Source organism: Zootoca vivipara, chromosome 4, assembly GCF_963506605.1.
Source record: "Zootoca vivipara chromosome 4, rZooViv1.1, whole genome shotgun sequence".
NCBI classification, from domain to species: Eukaryota; Metazoa; Chordata; class Lepidosauria; order Squamata; family Lacertidae; genus Zootoca; species Zootoca vivipara.
The window spans coordinates 84,322,393-84,341,965 of record NC_083279.1 but is presented as its reverse complement, the minus strand read 5'-3'; the positions used below and the strand labels follow the sequence as shown (position 1 = coordinate 84,341,965).

The 19,573-nt window shown below is 46.4% G+C and overlaps 1 protein-coding gene across 1 annotated transcript; it reads right to left on the bottom strand.

Annotated features, from left to right (window-relative positions):
- Positions 1-10,407: 10,407 nt before the first annotated feature.
- LOC118085168 (collagenase 3-like) lies at positions 10,408-18,165 on the bottom strand. Its single transcript, XM_035115497.2, has 6 exons — positions 17,914-18,165; positions 15,357-15,577; positions 15,105-15,250; positions 13,346-13,471; positions 12,534-12,695; positions 10,408-11,003 (listed from the first exon to the last, which is right to left on the bottom strand). Exons 1-6 carry the CDS (start codon positions 18,142-18,144, stop codon positions 10,990-10,992), a joined length of 900 nt encoding a protein of 299 aa, XP_034971388.2. The 5' UTR covers positions 18,145-18,165; the 3' UTR covers positions 10,408-10,989.
- Positions 18,166-19,573: the final 1,408 nt, after the last annotated feature.

Here is a 19,573-nt window from a genome sequence, read left to right as displayed (position 1 = left end):
TTCCAGGTGGAACACTGAAAAACAGGCGACTCGTTCACAGCTTAGGTTGTGTGGTTAGAATTCTGCACTTTCGGGAAGGTTTCTGTCGAAGGGGTTCTGTCTGAGGATCCGCTGTCAGTCGAACCGTTGGGAATCTAGAAGGGGGTGGCTGAAATGGTTGTTGTAACATGCTTCCTCCCAGAGCACAATAACACAAGAAAAGCCAAATGCCCACCTTGTCCAGTATTTTGTTCTCACAGTGGCCAGCTAGATGCCTGTGGGATGTTCACAAGCAGGACATGAGCTCAATGGCACCAAATAATAATAATAATAATAATAATAATAATAATAATTTATTACTTATACCCCGCCCATCTGGCTGTGTTTCCCCAGTCACTCTGGGCAGCTCCCAACAGAATATTAAAAACATGATAAAACATCAAACGTTGTTGTTGTTTATTTGTTTAGTTGAGAGCCAGTGTGGTGTAGTGGTTAAGAGCGGCAGACTCGTAATCTGGGGAACTGGGTTCGCGTCTCCGCTCCTCCACATGCAGCTGCTGGGTGACCTTGGGCTAGTCACACTTCTCTGAAGTCTCTCAGCCCCACCCACCTCACAGGGTGTCTGTTGTGGGGGAGGAGGGGAAAGGAGATTGTTAGCCGCTTTGAGACTCCTTCGGGTAGTGATAAAGCGGGATATCAAATCCAAACTCTTCTTCTTCTTCTTCATGTCCGATTCTTCGTGACCCCATGGACCAGAGCACGCCAGGCACTCCTGTCTTCCACTGCCTCCCGCAGTTTGGTCAGACTCATGTTCGTAGCTTTGAGAACACTGTCCAACCATCTCGTCCTCTGTCGTCCCCTTCTCCTAGTGCCCTCCATCTTTCCCAACATCAGGGTCTTTCCCAGGGATGTCTTCTAAAAGTCAGATAGTTGTTTATTTCCTTTGACATCTGATGGGAGGGCGTTCCACAGGGTGGGCGCCACTACCGAGAAGGCCCTCTGCCTGGTTCCCTGTAACCTCACCTCTTGCAGTGAGGGAACCTCCAGAAGGCCCTAAGAGCTGGACCTCAGTGAATGATGGGGGTGGAGACGCCCCTTCAGGTATACTCTCTCCTGTGGTTTTCAGAGGCCTATTGCCTCCGACAGCGGATCCCTCATGGTTGGCAACCACTGTATATATCCTTACTGTATATATCAGCTTTAGTGGCAAGGAGAGGACTGTCCCTTGAGTTGTGCTACTTCCTTTTTTTTTTTTGGCCAAACAATTTCTATTAGTTTTCCAAATGAGTTGTGCCACTATCCATTGCACTTTTGATGCAATGCTCACAATTAAATTGGATGCTTGTATTCTTATTGCCGCCTTTGTATATGGGGCACACTCACAGTGAAAATGGCTACAGCTTCTTTTTACTATTATTGCTGCTGCTTTCATATTTGGGACGTGCTCATCTTCTTTTCCACAAGACCCCCTTTAAATATTATCAGAAGATCTCTGCTAGATCAGATCAAAGATTGATCTAGCATCATGATTTTTGCAAAGACCTTAGGACAGGCATCTGCGGGTGTTATGTGCCTTCCAGTACTTCTTACGATACCCTTGGAACAGAAAGAGACAGAGAGAGCTCTTCTTATGTTCTTAATTCTGCATTAGAGGAGTCAATGGCTTGTCTCTATCTTCAGCATTTGTCTTTCTGGAAATTAAACATAGATGCTACTGATTTCTGAATATTTTCTATGTCGACGATTGACCTTCAGCTGGTGGTTGCGAATGGTGGAATGCACCAGTGCCACAGCTGCCATTTTATATTTTTTATTAAAGAGAAAGAAAGAGAATCATGGAGGGCATAATGAGGCTTAATTTAGCAGTGACTTAACTTATCCCATTGATTTCAAGGGCTCTTAAGCATTTTGAATTTTCTAGGGCCATGGACCTCACTATAGGTTGTTCCAATGTTGCAGTTTCCCTATTCTCACTGGTGGACTACAGGCCTTAAAGAGTTGAAGACAAGCATAGCTGCCAAGTCTCCCATTTCCCCGGGGAAATCCCCATTTTTCCAGCTGTTCCTAGCTGAAAAAACGGATTCCCCCCCCCCCGGTTTATTCTGGCGCGACGGCCATTTTGGAACTGGGTGGAGCATGCTCAGAAGCGACTTTTGATGCTTCTCTGCCCAGTTCCAAAATGGCTGCAGTGCGACTTCTGGCGCGGCAGCCATTTTGGAACTGGGCAAAGCAGCATCAAAAGTCATTTCTGAGCATGCTCCCCCCAGTTCCAAAATGGCGGCAGCGCTACTTCCGGTCTGCTACTTCCGGCCCGGTCCCTTATTTCTCTGACAGCAACTTGGCAGGTATGAAGACAAGTGATAGAGATTAGACATTTCAGGGTTTGGTTTGGTCAGCTTCAGTGGCATTCTGACTCAAGGTAAGGTCATAATTTAGATAGAGCCAAATGGTGAGTGTCTGCATCTGGTGTCTAAACAATCTCTGAACCATCTTGTGGGAACCAGACTGTTTTAATTACCTACTGTCTGAATGAGACTTGGAAAACCCTTTCCTCACAAGGAAGTGCTGGGGATTAAGTTACTTAAAAAAGAACAACAATGTGCCCTTCAGCTTTATTTGTTTTGGGAAAGTTAAATATTCATGCTTAAACTTTAAATTATTAACAGTTGCACTGTATCGTCCATTGATTTGTATGCTGCGGAATAACCTTTCAACAATGCGAAGAAATTGATTTTTTAATTAATCTTTTTAAAAAATACCACAATGACTAATTATTCTGGCATTTCAGTCTAAGCAGTGATGTGCTTATGATCACTTTGGAAACGACAAGTCTGATTTACACAGAACACTTCTGTGTAGGAATGAGAGTAGGCAGGAATGTGTAGGTTCTCATCTTAGGGTGATTGTAGAAGTATGCAGTTCACTCCGGGAAACAAGTGATCACAGGTAAACAGCTGAGTAAAATATGGAGAGAATATTCATTCATTCATTCATTCATTCATTTATATTGTGCCTTTTTCTAAATGGCCCAGAGGCATTAGTACAGCATTAAAATGCTATAAAAAGAACAATAAGGCTACAGTGGGACCTCGACTTACGAATTTAATCCGTTCCGAATGCACACTTGTAGGTTGAAAACTTCGTAAGTCGAGTTTCCCATAGGAATGCATTGTAAGTTGAGGAAACAGCATCTAAAAATTCGTAAGTCGAGGAAAACGCATCTAGCCGCGAATGGGTTTTCCGTTCGGATGTTGAAAAAATGGTAAGCGCGCGGCCATTTTTTCCACTCGTAAGTTGAAAATGTCAGATGTTGCGTAGTTCGTAAGTCGAGGTCCTACTGTACTAAGAATGGTAGGCAAAACAGTTGCACCAGCAAATAGCTAGGGTTGCCATATTTCAAAAAGTGAAGATCCGGACACAAGTTGTTGAGCTTTTTTGGGGGGAAATCTCAAAAGGAAGAAGTTTTTGAACTGTTCTTAAAATGAAATTTGCTAAAAATCTACACTTCCGACACGGGTTGCCATACGTCTGGATTTTCCCCGGACGTTGTTTCCAATGGCTGAATCCTGGCTATATCTTGGTTATTCTGGATGTTTGACAACCCTAAAATAACACACACAGAGAGAGAGAGAGAGAGAGAAAGAGAGAGAGAGAGAAAGAGAGAAAGAGAGAGAGAGAGAGAGAACCAGCATAGTGGGAAGCTAAAAGGCATTTCAAATATTAGGACAAGCATGAGAGAACAAAATTAGCTAAGAAAGCATGAGGTATCATAGTCTAACAAAATCTGAAGGGCACTGTGTTGGTTGCCTCTGTGTTTAGGCCTGGGGAAACAGCATTTTGGCGAGAATGCTGAAAAACCTCTCTTTAAAATGGCTGGCACTTTCTCCCTTAAAAGAACAAATGTTACCAGAAACAGTTCTGGTTGCCTTGCCCCGGAAAGGTTATTGTAGAGATGAAGAAGATTTAGAGAAGGGTTAACCAAAATGATCCAACATGGAGCAACATCCCTATTGCGGGAAGCCTGTAGCATTTGAGACTTTTCAGTTTAGAGAAAAAGCTGAGTAAGAGGCGACATGACAGAAGTTTATAAGACCATGCATGCCTTGGAGAAAGTGGATAGAGAAATGTTTTCTCCCTCTCTCATAACACCGGACCTTGTGGACATCCAGCTAAGCTGATTGTTGGAAGACTCAGGACAGATTAAAAAAAAAAAAGTATTCCTCCATGCAGTGCATTGTTAAACTATAGAACTTGCTCCCCAGGAGGCAGTGATGGTCACCAACTATAGAAGAGGATTAGACAAATTCTTGGAGGAGAGGGCTATTGAAGGCCACTGTCCATGATGGTCAGAGGCAGCAGTGCTTCTGAATACCAGTTACAGGAAACTGCAGAGTGATCCTGCAGAGACCCTCCTTATGTTCTTATATCACGCAGTGGTCCAGTTAGATCAGGGGTCAGCAAACTTGTTTTTGGAGGGAGCCGGTTCACTGTCCCCCAGACCTTGTGGCAGGCCGGACTGCACGCATGTGCACGCATGGCGGAGGGAGCTTCTCTTTCTCCCCCCCTTGCTCCCCCAGCCCCTTGCCTCCCCCTGCCTACCTATGGTGCTGCCGGCGCAAGGGTTGGCGGGCTCCAGAGAGGGGCGCTGTGCTCTGCCAACCACGGCTCCTGTGCCTGCCCTTGCTTTCGGGCCGCTCGTCCCTTCGTCGCCGCCAGCCTCTGCAGCTTCCAAGGGCAGGCACAGGAGCCGAGGTTGGCAGAGTGCAGTGCAGCACCTCTCCAGAGCCAGCCAACCCTTTCGGAGAGGTGCTGCGCTGTGCTTTGCCAACCCCGGCTCCTGTGCCTGCCCTTGCGAGTGACAGAGGCTGGCGGAGGCGGGGGCGGAGGCAGGGGCGGGATGAGTGGCCCAAAAGGGTTGGCCGGCTCCGGAGAGGCGCTGCCCAAAATGGTGCTCAGCCAGCTCAACCCAGACCCCTTCCTCCTCTACGCAGGGAGGGAAGAAGGGCGGGGAGAAGTCAGGAGGAGGGAGGGAAGATGGGGGGAAATGGTGCCCCCCAAAATGGCAGTTCAGGGGAAAAAATTAACGAAAAAAATTAATGAACAGAATCCACACGATCCATGGACCGTCCATGGGCTGGATCCTGAGGGCAATTAGGCCAGATCCGGCCTGCAGACCGTAGTTTGCCGACCCCTGAGCTAGATCCTTGACTTAATGGTCTTAGAGGACCATGTGCATTTTATCAGCGGTGCGATTTGTAGGGAGAGATAGGGGCCAGTGTCATCCTTCTCCTGGTCACAATGTGCTTGCCGAGACACAGGTGGGGCAAGGCAGCAAGGTTGGGAGAATTCTGGACTGATGCCTCCAAAACAGGACTCTCCTCACTGCTACCTGTCAGGAGGACACCACTGCCTCTTCCTCTACCCCATCTCCAACCATGAGCCACTGTTGCTTAAATACAGCACCATCTTGACCCGAAAATTGATTGTGCTTCTGTTGCCCACATTGATTTGATAATAAGCGAAGATAATAAATCGAGCACCTGCAACTACACCTAGCTGGCTGCCACCTGACCATAACATTTGTTTTTAAAAGAAGAAGAAAAGAAGGATGTTGTGGCAACCAGCATTGGTGTACCTGGGTGCTGGCATGCCCAGGCTGGCTCTGGTGATGATTTCTGACCTCTTTGTTGCTTCCTCCATCATTTGCTACTCTCTGGATGGTCATTCGGGATAGCTCAGTCTGCAGAGCATGAGACTCTTAATCTCAAAAAGACTCCAGCATTGCAGGGGGTTAGACTAGATGACCCTCGTTAACCCTTCCAATTCTAGAATTCAATGATTCTATGATTTTTGGGGAGGCCCTAGGCTATACTGCCCTGGACTCTGAGGCCTAGCCCCTAGGGTGATGCAGAATGACTCTTAAGCCAAAGTGCCCTGTGTAAACACTGATGAACGAGCAATAATAATAATAATGGTTCCTGCCTTGCCCGTCCTGTTTATAACCAGCACAGTCTGTATCCACCATATTTGCTCTTCCATTAACTATTAGGCATTAGCACATTTCCTTGATCTCAAAATGAGCCGCACTCTTATTTTGTACTTAGTGCTTCACACCAGACCTTGGTGGCTGCCCATTGTTCTGCCTGCAAGCAAACAAACATAAGGATTTGAGGTTTATCCAGGAAGTCGTGGTGCCTTACCTGAAGGAAAGAATATGTTTGTTCTCGGCCTTGGCTGGCTCTCAGATGATCCCTTCTCTCTGGACATTGCACAATGTTACAGCAGGCGGTTATATAAGAACACAGGAAGTTCTCTGCTGGCCCAGACCAAAGGTTCTGGCCATTTAGTTCATTGGCCAACTAGATGCCCTAATGGAAAGTCCATAAGCAGTAGCCATGTGCAACAAGCAATTTGTCATCCCCAGCAGCGGCACGTTGCCTTTGAGGCCGGAAGTATACTAATATATTAGTATACTAACAAGCCATTGTATAATCTGTCTTTCGACAGGTGAAATAGAGATGTAGGTACATTGAGATTTCCTTGCATGGATAGAAATATTCCCTGGGTGACTTTAAGGATCAGAACGCAGTAACATCTCATTAATTTCTCTGCATCTGAGGGTTTTGTTTTTCCAAATAAGCAGCAGGAACCACATTAACCTTTAGAACCATTGGAAAATATAAGACATGAAATGAAACATTAACGTCTTCTTTGACCTTTTATGTCTTTAATCCGATGTCCAGACTCGAGGGATACCCCTCGGTTTGGTTAACATATGCCAAGGTATATGGCAACATTTGACAACACACAAGTGTAATATGATGAAATTCAGAGCCTAAGAGGAGTTCTATTGGATCAGAATCAAGGCCTATTTAAGTCCAGTATCCTGTTCTCACATTGGCCAACCATATGCTCATAGGAAGGCCTCAAGCAGGATATGAACACCACAGCACTTTCCCACTGTTGTTCCTCAGAGAATGGTATTCTGAGGTGCACTCTTTTGACACTGAAGGCAGAATCCCACACTTGTCTCTTAGACAAGCAGGCCATATGTGCTCTGCACACCTGTGAGGAAGAAGCCTCATCTGAATGTTGAGTTTTCACATCAATTCTTTTGGCCCATTTCAAATTCAAACTTAATGGCTTGGGACCAGGATGCTTGGAGATCTGCCTTTCTCTACATTTGCCTATACACAAGTCAGGAGAGTTAGATTTGTGTGGCCCCATGTTGTGAACCAGAGCCTGCCCACCCATGAGGCAGGGTGAGGCACCTGCCTCAGACGGTCGAAGTGCAAGAGGTGGCGCTCTGGCTGCTTCATCGCTTTGGCCACTCTCGGCAAGAGGGAGGCGTTCTGGCACATGCTTCATGGTGCGCCCAAGTAGCAGAGGAGGTGTTGGTGGGCAGGAGATGGCAGTTCCCATTTTGCCTCAGATGGCAAAACAGGACAGGCTGCCCCTGTTGTGAACTATTTAAGTGTTTGGTGATGTACCTCCAGGCCATGGGTTGACTCCACCCACCCAGAGTGGCCATTGGCTCATTCATGGCAGGAAGAAGTATAAAGGACTTCCTGTGTTGCAGCTGTGTTCCTGTGTCCTTGGTTCTGACTACTGGTTTCTCCCAAAGACTGGTGCCCACTGCCTAGCCCTGACATTGGACCGGCCCTACCAATAGGTGTTTGTCGATGTGTGGATGGAACATGGTAGCCTGACCTGCACTCTCAAGTTAGCCTAAGGTTACCAGATTTTTTTCAAAGAATCTGGGGACACTTTTTTTTTTGAAAAGAGAGAAAAAAGTTATTTTTTTAAAAAAGGGATTAAAAAAAGAAGCAGCAGTATCTTCTCTTCTGTTATCTCCTCTGTCGCGCGGTGTTCCTCTGGGCCCCGGCCTGCTCTCTTGGAGCGCTAGCTGCCATGAAGTAGGCTCGGGTCGGGCCTGGGCTCGGCCATGTGTCCTTGCCCTCCCGGTGCTTTCCCACCTCTCCTCCTCAGCGGCAGCAACGCGGCAAGGTCGGGGCTCCCCTCTTTTTTCTCCTTCCTCTTTCCCTCTCTTCCTTCTCCTCTCCTCCTTCTCCCTGCGTCAGCTCAAGGGTTTTCCTGGCCCTGGAGCGCCGCTGGGCAGTTGGCTGGGTGGCTGGGCACTTTCGCTCCTGGCTCGATTTGGGTCACGAGTGCGTGTGTGTGTCAGTGGTCCCCCCAGTTGATGCGCTGGGTGTCCCTGGTTCCCCCTTGGCAGTGGTGGCAGCAGCGGCAGTCTGAGCAGCCCGGAGCCAGTCTGGTAGCACAGTTGTCTCTGGCTGGCTTCAGGAGCTGCTCGCTGCCGTGGCCCTCATCATTTTGCCTCGCCAGAAGTCCCCATATGATGTGTCTTGTGCCGTTGAACTAATCACGCAACGTTCATTCCCTATTAATAAACCCACAACACTTAAAATATAAGTCCGGGGACATTAAATGAAATCCGGGGACATTCTGGGGATGGATTTTGTCCGGGGACAGATTTGTAAATCTGGGGACTGTCCCTGGGAAACGGGGACGTCTGGTAACCATAAGTTATCCTGCTATCTTCAAGCACAGTGGAGGTCATCGTCCCATTATCAGTCAGATTCAATCTGCCAGTTCAGGGTGGAATGGGGTGTGCATCTTCTTGCCCATCACTCCAGACTGTTTCAGGATGCTGTTAGCGACCTTTGGCTGGTTGCCCAGGAAAATATAAAGACAAGGAAAAGTTTTTTACAGTCCTTTTAAAAAGTTCAGTCTTTACAGAGAGAGGCTATAGAACCCAGCCTCTTGGATAATGGCATTGTCCCAAGTGAATCTCCACCCCCCTGTCTCTCCCACTTCCTCCTTCGTCACTTCTATGGGTGCTGCTACGTGCCTTCTGTCTTTGAGCCCTTTGCTCTCCTACTTTCAATGCTCGCCGAGTTCTGAAAGATGGAGGTGTGGCGATCAGCCTAAAGCCAGGTTATTAAGGGTTAATCCAAATAGAACTGTTAGAACCCAAGGGGGAGGGCTCTGGCAGAGTATAAAAACCCCACCCCTGGAGTCAGTTAGTCAGAGTTTGTAAGGGAGTTAGTTGGTAGTCAGTTGGTCGGTTAGTGAGAGTTCGTGAGGTAGTTGGTTGGTTATTAGTAGAGAAAGGGAGCTGGTTTTAAACATTGAGGTGAAGCATAGATGGTGGATTATAATCAGTCAGGATAGAGAGTTTGTGAGCTTATTTACAAATATACATTTAGTTGTCTTTAGCAGTAATAGGCCGGTAATAGTATTAAATAGAGGTAATAGGCCGATATAGGAAACATCTGTAATTTGGAACATTCTAAGACATACTGAAACCATTACGCTTATGTACGCACAATAAGGCAACATCTTTTTACTTTCACATTATCCTGGTCTGAAGTCTTTTGAGTGACAGCAGATATTTATTTTGTCATTAGCGCATCATCAATAGACCGTAAAACGTCCGGGGGTGCTGCGCACGTCAGGGTGACCGCGACAGGCTGTGTCAAGATGCTGTTAGCGACCTTTGGCTGGTTGCACAGGAAAGTATAAAGACAAGGAAAAGTTTTTTACAGTCCTTTTAAAAATTTCAGTCTTTACAGAGAGAGGCTATAGAACCCAGCCTCTTGGATAAGGGCATTGTCCCAAGTGAATCTCTCTCCCACTTCCTCCTTCGTCACTTCTATGGGTGCTGCTACGTGCCCTCTTTCTTTGAGCTCTTTGCTCTCCTACTTTCAATGCTCGCCGAGTTCTGAAAGATGGAGGGTCTGGAATGCTTTCTAATGACAACATTTCAGCCGGGTGTTGCTCTGGCTCTCCCATGATTTCCCAACTTTCCCACTCATCTGTCTCTGAGCTGCGACTTCCCTCAAATCCCTGATGTAAATCTATACTGTTTTCCTCTTCCTCCTCCCTGGAAGGGTCAGGATGGAGAGGCCGGTCTCCGCCATTCCTCCTCTGCCCAGTCCCTGACAGGCAGCAAAAAAACCTAAGGTTTTCAGCAGAGCTCCTTCTTTGAGTGCCCCCATCTTTGTAGGTGTTGGCAGTTATTATTGGTAATGGACCTTCACAGTGGCTGGGAAACCACTGGCCAGAGGGCAGAATGTGGGTCTCTGTCTGGCCTGTGAAACTCTCTCCAGTCTTTGCTCCTCATTGGGCCAAATGGTTTTACATAACTGGAATATGTCCTTAAACTCTGATAATGCCTCTTGCTTATGGAGGATAAAGTGTGATGAAACTAGCCCAATAAAACCTGCATTCATTGCTCCGCCCACTGTTAGCTCTAGCCCCACCCACCACTGGAATGTGGCCCTTGGAAGGTTCTCCAGAAGGAACTCTGGCCTTCTGCTTTAGTTCTGTTTTGTAATCTGTGCCACAAACTTGCTTGAATCGTGAGGTAGAACTTTCTGGGGGAAATATATTATGTAAATAAATAGCACAAATTTAAGATATTTTGCTTTATTATTAAAAGGGGCTTTCTTGCCCTAAAACAAATGTGAACAAAACAAGGTGGAAATAGTTCATGGTGTTGAAACACGTAATTGGTTCTTCCGTTACAACCCAGTTTGTGGGTGGAACTGAACAGAGAACTTAAAAAAAACAGCCTTGCTGTGTGTCAAAGTTGATCAGGCCTGAGACATGCAGGACAATGTTTTCTTTGCAAAAGGTAACACAATGATATCAGGACAAGCAACCAGACCATAACCTGGAGTCTTCCTTTGCAAGTGAATACATAGGTAGATAAATAACCAGACAGTAAATGAAAGTTCATCACCTAATCAAGTATTGCAGATTTTAGGAATTTTCCCCCCTTGTGAAGGGAAGCCTTAGAAAAGGGGAATAGAGACTAGAGTGAAGGAATTCCCCTATATGTGAATATATCGTAAACATAAATGTCTCTGACAACCATTACTAGGTTGCCAAATACACAAGTTGGCCCTAGTGCTACTGCTTGTTAGGGTTGCCAAAGATGTTTAAAGATACAAGTTGAATTTCATCCGTGATGCTTTGAGGGTTTCACTTTGGCAGTCCTGAGGAAGAAAAATAAGGATATTTAAGAGGCAATAAATAAATAAATTGTCTGAAGCATCTTCAGACAAAATTTGCTTAGTAAGGAAATCTAGGTTTCCACCCTTATTTCTCATACATATCAATGGGGCTTATGCCCAGGTAAATAGATGTATAGGATTGCAGACTTACCGTACTATATTTTATGTTTGGTTTTAAGTCTTGTGGACACAGTCATAAGACTTCTGTACGCAGTATGAAAAATTTCCCTTTTACCCTGTATTCAGTTTTGTTGTGTGTGGTACCAGTAAGTAGAATAATAATAATAATAATAATAATAATAATAATAATAATAATAATAATAATCTATATATATATAAATGTAAACTGGGCATTTGTGTTTGTTTCCAATGTTCAACAAAACCACTTCACCGATTGCGTTCAAATTTTTGACACAAAGTCAAATGTGACTACGAGAGCTAGCCCATGCTGTTTTCAAAGACAGATGTCACACCTGGGCCAGGTAAAAAACCCCAAACCACGTGTCCCAGAACTCACAAATCATACGAAAGTGCATGCTGGGAGCACAGGAGAGGTTGCACAACAGCGCCTTCTAGCGACAGCTACACTGGTACTGCACCTAGGAAAGCTTCCCTCTCCACAGTATCTCGGCTCGGCTTTGCGGACTGGGCCAAGTGGAGGTGGGGGCTTGCCTGGATGGGGGATGGGGTGGGATAGGTCATGGGTTGGGACAGGGTGGGCCCAATCACAGGGATGAGCTGGAGGTGAGGGGAGGAGGGGGCGGGATAGGTAATGGGTCAGAACAGGGTGGGGGGAGTCACAGGGATGCGCCTGTGTAAACATAACACGCGTAAAACAGGGGGACTCTGAAGGTGAGAGGAGTCTGAAGGGGGACTCTGAGGCTCCGTTTAACAGACTGAGCCACAGCAACACGTGGCAGGGCTAGCTAGCAATAATATAAATATATAGCCACTCTGGGCAGCTCCCAACAGAATATTAAAAACACAATAAAACATCAAACATTAAAAACTTCCCTAAACAGGGCTGTCTTCAGATGTCTTCTAAAAGTCAGATAGTTGTTTATTTCCTTGAGATCTGACTGGAGGGTGTTCCACAGGGCAGGCACCACTACCGAGAAGGCCCTCTGCCTGGTTCCCTGTAACCTCAATTCTTGCAGGGAGGGAACCGCCAGAAGGCCCTCAGAGCTGAACGATGGGGGTGGAGACCAAATGGCCCAACATGAGCAAGTGGGATGAGTGCCTCTTCCAATGATAATGTGCAAGCCAGTCATGCTTCCCAGCCAATACATTATCACATGATGGGCACTATATGCAACAATGGAAAGTTAGATGATGTCCAATTTCCATGGACCAAAAAGAAGATCTGTATTCTTACATATTCTTACAGCTTTGCATAGATCTCCTTTGCTTGATGGGAGCCATTGAAATTAGCTTGAGGTTGTAGGGTTGGGAGGGGAGTCCAATTAATATGGAATTAATTGTGGGAAACAAGACTCTTCACAGGGAATTTACCGTATAATCTCTGAATCCTTCGCCTGTCGTCGTTTGGGAGGTTGAAGTTATTTGGGTTCACAAAGGAATAGGAAGGGAACATCAAAGAATCACGGACATTCGAATGGCTCAGTCCCAAGGAATGGCCAAATTCATGTGCAGCAACAAGGAATAGGTTGATTTCTAAAAGACAGAAGAAGAAAAACGGAAGGGAGTAAGATGAGTGTCGAGTACATATTCCAAGGGGATATATAGTGGCACGTGTTCCTCTCCAACCCACAGACACATCCCCCTGGCACATGTTGGAAAATGAAAATACTGCATAATAATAATAATAGCCTGCTGGATCAACCCAAAAGTATCCTGTTCTCACGGCGGCCAACCAGGAGGGAGCCCATTCAATTCAATGGAACTTACTTCTGGGGTAGCTATGACTAGGATTGAGTTCTTGGTTCTGATCCTCATATCAGAATTCACAAATAATGGTTTTCTGAATCATCCCTGGGGGTCCTTTTTCTTGAGGGCACCTAGAACTTGGAACACCCTCCCTAGAGGGGCATGCCTGACCCCATCACTGCTCACTTTTGGATAAGCAGTGAAAATGGTATTATTCCAGCAGTTATTTTCAGGTTACCGCTTTTCTCAACTGACTTTTCTTTCTTCGTCTAATATTTTGTTATTGCTGTGCTTTTATCTCCATAAGGTCTATTTTATAACGATTTGATTGTTGCTTATGCTTGCAAGCTGCCTTGTTACACTGGGCGTTGGGAAGGCGGAGCAGAAATGAAACCAGCCAACCAACCAACAAAAACACTCGGCAGGAAATCGCTTACCTCTGTTGAATTCCGAAAAGCGCTCGCTGTCATCGAAATGAGCATCTCCCCCTATGCCTCGCCCAGGGAAAAAGGCATGAGCCAATGTCCCTCCTCTTCCATCAAAAGGAGAATAGTCACCATGGGCTGCATTTGAAAGGAAGCAACAGCTACTGTCAGCTCAAAACTTGCAGTTAGGTTAGTAGTCACAATACGCTGACATTTTCCGCCTGCTCGTGTAGCCCCAATCACCCTGCGGCTATTTGACTCTCCAAATGGCCATGTATGGACACCACATGGTTCCCCTCCTGATTGGTATTTCATTGAAGGTATATTCTGCAGCATGTTCTTGACACAGTAACAGGGCACCGGTGGTGGATTCATTGAGCTTTATTACTGGACCCTGCTTAACTTTTCAGATGCGCTAGCAGTTCTATTGCTGCACCACAAGGAGGACCTGATATGCTGCCCTAGCACATCGAGGTTGTCCAGAGGGGCTCTATAGCACAACAAAAGCAGAACCGAACATTTGTAGTATGAAAAGGAAGTTATGGAGTATGCCATGGCAGGAAAGAAAGCAGCATGACCAACCCAAAACTTTTTCAGGTACAAACAGTCTTGAAAGCAGACTCAGGTGTGACCACACCAAGATCATCATGAGCGCACGCGAAAAAAGGCTGTCTGCAGCCGCTCCGTATCAGTGGCGGCAGCGATTAAACCTTTGGATGAAATGCACTGTTTGTTGTGCTTCCACAACTCATGTTTCCAAAGAATTAGGAATGCCAGAGTAAAGGGAGTGATGGGACAAGACTGGGGAGGAGTCAACGTGTCCATCAGATGTCATTGGAAAGCAACTGCTGCCATCTTTGATCACCGATGCTGCTGGATGGGACTGATGGGTGTTGGGGTCCCACAACATTGGGACGGCCACAGGTCTAGGTGATGGTTTTGGGGAGGGTGGTTTTGGGATATATATATATATATATTGCCCCTCTCCGACCCACTTCCTTTTAAAACAGAACTATACTGTCTCTAACTGAGCTAAAGGGCCATTAAGTCCTTTATGGACTTCATGGACGACTCTGGGGTTGCAGCACTCATCTCGCTTTATTGGCCGAGGGAGCCGGCGTACAGCTTCCAGGTCATGTGGCCAGCATGACTAAGCCACTTCTGGCGAAACCACAGCAGCACACGGAACTGTCCCACTTGGAGTGGTACCTATTTATCTACCTGCACTTTGATGTGCTTTCGAACTGCTAGGTGGGCAGGAGCTGGGACCAAGCAACGAGAGGTCACCCCGTTGCGGGGATTCAAACCGCCGACCTTCTGATTGGCAAGTGGTTTAGACCACAGCGCCACCCGCGTCCCCCCTAACTAAGTCAGGGCTTAATTCTTTTCATAAGGACTGACAGATTCCGGAACAGCACTAATGTTAAGGATAGGGCCGGCTAGACCATGCCTCAGGTTGAAACAATCAGCTCAAGTCTGAATGGTGCAGCAAGCACTTCTAAAGCGTTAGCCCTAGTAGAGGCAAGGGGCACCATTGCAAAACACATTTGCCCCTGTTTATGGACAAAGAAGACTAATTAGAATTTGATCAGTGAAAGCATGTCTCTTGCCCCCCTCCCCCATGGTTAACTCAGGGACAATTTTCTGATGACGGCCCCCGAGTAATGCTCCAGAAAAGGCCCCACTCACTCTATGTGTAGAAAAAATAAAAATGCATCCATTCCATGTCCATGTTTTGTTTGGGTAGTTCATAGATATAAACAGCCCTTACCACCAGTCGCAAAAGCAATTTCAATATCAGCAGGTCTGTAAGTTCTCCTGAACTGCAATGGGGTCACATCGCTCCACACCTTGAATGCCTTTGCTATTGCCTCATCCACCTTGGACCTCGGCATATCTGGGGTGTAGTTATTAATCCTGTGAGCAACAGGGAAAACCAAAATATTAGTATCCAGGAAATGCCACTTCTGATATTTCAAAGAGAGAGAAAGAGAGAGAGAGAGGAGATTTTAGCAGGGCTAACCTGTACGTGAGCACTGTCTTTCCCCATCTTGCTGCAGATTTTTCTGAGACATCTGGGACTCCACATCGAGGTTGCGCCATTGCCGTCATAGTTTCTTGGTTCATTTTCCCAGTGACAGTCAAGTGAAAGAAACTTTGCATTTGTCTGAGCTTCTCCTCTATGCTTTGACTGCCACTTTTAAGATGGGATGATGATGATGGGAAGTACTTATCGAGATAAGCCTGGACCAGGGAGCAAGAAAGCCAAATTAAGAGCGCTGCACCAGGCATTTATTGCACCTTGCAAATAACATTTTACTGATGTTGTGATGGAGGCACATGGGCCAGACACCAGAGTTGTTTCCTTTCCTTCAGGAAAATGAAAGGTTTTCATCGGCAAAACAGTGCGGGAAGTGATTTCCTTTGGCCATCTCCCTCCCTTCGCACCCTCTCTGGAAGGTCCTCTAATCCAAGATGATATGCACACCAACTTTGGCCACCTCATGAGAAGAGAAGAATCCTTGGAAAAGACCCTGATGTTGGGAAAGATGGAGGGCACTAGGAGAAGGGGACGACAGAGGACGAGATGGTTGGACAGTGTTCTCGAAGCTACGAACATGAGTTTGACCAAACTGCGGGAGGCAGTGCAAGACAGGAGTGCCTGGCGTGCTATGGTCCATGGGGTCACAAAGAGTCGGACACGACTAAACAACTAAACAACAACAACAATGCACACCAACACATAATATCCTACTTACAATAAGAACATAAATACGGTGCAATTTCATAAAGCACATTGTGTAGCGGCCTCCACCAATCATCTCGATAAACTCTGCGCCTTTCGAACGGGATGGAAATAGGATACTAAGGGGCACCTCCAATTGGATGGCAATTCCACCATTGGGACAGCCTCGCATCGCCTTGTAACAGGCAGTGCCTATCCCTGTTCCCACCACAATGCTTTTCGCCACTGATCTTAAAGCCTATGCATTCAGGGAGATATGGGGCTCCACCAAGTATTTGGCTCCTCGACATTCAGGGGTTTGTACACCAGAGTAAAACCCTCAGATCAGGTCCAGTAGCATAAAGGCAACTGGTATTATCAGAAGGATGCTGCCTCATTAAGGCAAATGGGGAGCTTCCCCACCAATCCCAGTCTGCCCTCGGTCAATCCCCTGCCTCCTTATTTACAACCAGCTGTGGGGCTGCTCTGCCTGCCATTGGCTCTGGCTCCCCCCCCCACTGTTGGTCTCCCCGCCTTGTGCCTGACCAGCCCTAATGGGCACCAGCCACTGCTGGGTGTTACATGGCTCCACCTTGGGATACTGTACAGCAACCAGACTGCAGCATTATGCACCAGTTGCAGCTTCTGGATCCCCTTTAAGAGCATTGCAGCAATCCAGTTGTGACCGCCATGTTTGATTACTGTGTTTGTCTTGTTTGCGTATAAGGTGGGGTGGGGTGGGGTGGGGTGGGGTGGAGAGGAGTCCCATTTCAACGTGAAAAGGGACTTATCAGTGAGAGGAGCTGAACTTTCTTCCCCTGCTCAACTCTTCTGTGCTCTGTTGCCCCTGCCACTTTGGTCTAAACTCTGCAAAAACGGCCTATTTGTTTGAATAACGTAATGATGATGATCATGGCAGGATCAGATCCCCACTATAAACGCACACATGGCTGCCACAATCATATCTAGGTTGGCTGTAGTTTGGACAAATTAGACCTCCACATCCTTTTCAATGAAAGTGTGTGGATGCGATTCCATTGCAAATCTCAATTTCAGAGTAGGTCTGTGGATTGAAGGCCTTGCCGAAATTAAGTGGGTCTGGCCGTCTGGCCCTGGTCAGCGCCTGGATGGGAGATCATGTGAAAAAGACATTTATTTATTGAATTTACACCCCACCCTTCCTCCCAAAGGAGCTGAGGGCAGCAGCTTTATGTTGGAAGATATGATGTACACCTAGAACAGCGTTTCTCAACCGCTGTTCCGCGGCACACTAATGTGCCGCGAGACGCTGGCTGGTGTGCCGCGACGTGCGGCGACGAGAAGGGCGATTTGCATTGTCACATGCCTGGCGGCCGCCAATACTCATCACTGACCCGCCAGAAAGCAATATTTCTCCTCCTCTTTCCCAAAGCTCAGTGCAGACGAGCCTGGCGGCCGCCAATACACAACACTGACCCGCTGGAAAGCAATATTTCTCCTCCTCTTTCCCAAAGCTCAGTGCAAATGAGCCTGGCGGCCGCCAATATACAACGCTGACCTGCCGGAAAGCAATATTTGGCAAGTGTTTCTTACAGTCATAATTATAATATAGGGCGGCACAGAGTTAATTTTTTTAACTTTTTTAATGGTGGTGTGCCTCGTGATTTTTTTCACGGAACAAGTGTGCCGTGGCCCAAAAAAGGTTGAGAAACACTGACCTAGAAGCAACAGGTCACATGCTGCCCACAAACATTTACACCCATCCTCCACAGAAACACAACACATGATTAAAAATAAAGCCTTCCCTACAATATAGTGGCAGGGCAGCTATTATTTACTGTATATTACAGCCGATAAAAGCTTTGATGTCACATACCTCTACAAACTTCAGATTCGCAATGCTCTGTGCTTCAGGGTCGTGAGCTATAGGGACAGCCAAGCTGTAAGGCAGAAAAAGTGCCATGCAGATCAGGGCGCCGTTCATTGTGGATCTTACCGAAGGACCCGTATCAGAGGAGAAGATCTTCAGCCTGTGATGTCTGCTAACCGCACATGGAACCTTTATAGAGAGGCATTGCGCATCTGGTGGTAGCCCCCAATGACTCATGCCATGTTGTCACATTGCCTGTGGCTTTGTGAGTTTGTGTCATACTTTTTTATTTAGTTTTGAAACATGAAGTGGTAACTCTCTAAAGAAAAGCCCCCACCGCTCGTTTGTCAGGCTTACATAGGAAGCAACCTAATTTATTCCTCTTTATTACGTAGTCAGCTGACATCTCAGAGTAACAAGGAGACTTTCCCAAACCCATCTGCAGAATTTTTTTTTGCTAGAGAGATAGTCAGCTGAAGTAGTTTCTTCTTCTTCTTCTTCTTCTTCTTCTTCTTCTTCTTCTTCTTCTTCTTCTTCTTCTTCTTCTTCTTCTATTATTATTATTATTATACAACCATCTCAAAATAATGTTCAATAAAAACAGCAAAATAACAGCTGAAAACACAAATATAATCAGAAATATATTTTTAAAAACTACAGTAGAACCAAACAAAACAAAGAGTTGTGGCAAAGAGCCATATAGCCAACTGAGAAAGTCCATGGGGGGGGGGGGTGTCTTCACTTGGTTCTGGAAAGTGCAGATTGTGGGCACCTGTCACATACCCTCCAACATTTCTCCAATGAAAATAGGGATGTCTTATATAATAATAATAATAATAATAATAATAATAATAATAATAATAATAATAATAGGGACCCAGGTGGCGCTGTGGTTAAACCACTGAGCCTAGGGCTTGCTTATCAGAAGGTCAGCGGTTCGAATCCCTGTAACGGGGTGAGCTCCCGTTGCTTGGTCCCAGCTCCTGCCAACCTAGCAGTTCAAAAGCACGTCAAAATGCAAGTAGATAAATAGGAACCGCTACAGTGGGAAGGTAAACGGCGTTTCCATGTGCTGCTCTGGTTTGCCAGAAGCGGCTTTGTCATGCTGGCCACATGACCTGGAAGCTATACGCCGGCTCCCTCAGCCAATAATGCGAGATGAGCGCGCAACCCCAGAGTTGGTCATGACTGGACCTAATGGTCAGGGGTCCCTTTACCTTTACCTATATAATAATAATAATAATAATAATAATAATAATAATAATAATAATAATTTTACTAATTATACAACACCCATCTGACTGAGTGGCCCCAGCCACTCTGGGAGGATTCCAACATATACCGTGTTTCTCATATTTTAAGGCGTCCCTATAAAATAAGCCATGGCACGATTTTCATGCTTCGAAAAAATATAAGACATACCCTGAAAATAAGCCGTAGTGCTACCGTAAGTGCAGTTCTGGAGGACCTCGCCAAAATACCCAGCAGCGCGCGCCGTGTGGAGCCCCGAGCCAGCGGGACCCAGCTGAAGCGCCGACAAAGCCTCAATCATCCTGTGCTGGGAAACGTCGTGGCTGTGGGGTTGTGGAGGTTACTCTGGCTACCCGGCGCTGCTCCTTTCACCCTCCGCTGTTTGTGGCGTGCAGCAGCAGCAAACTGGAAGGGC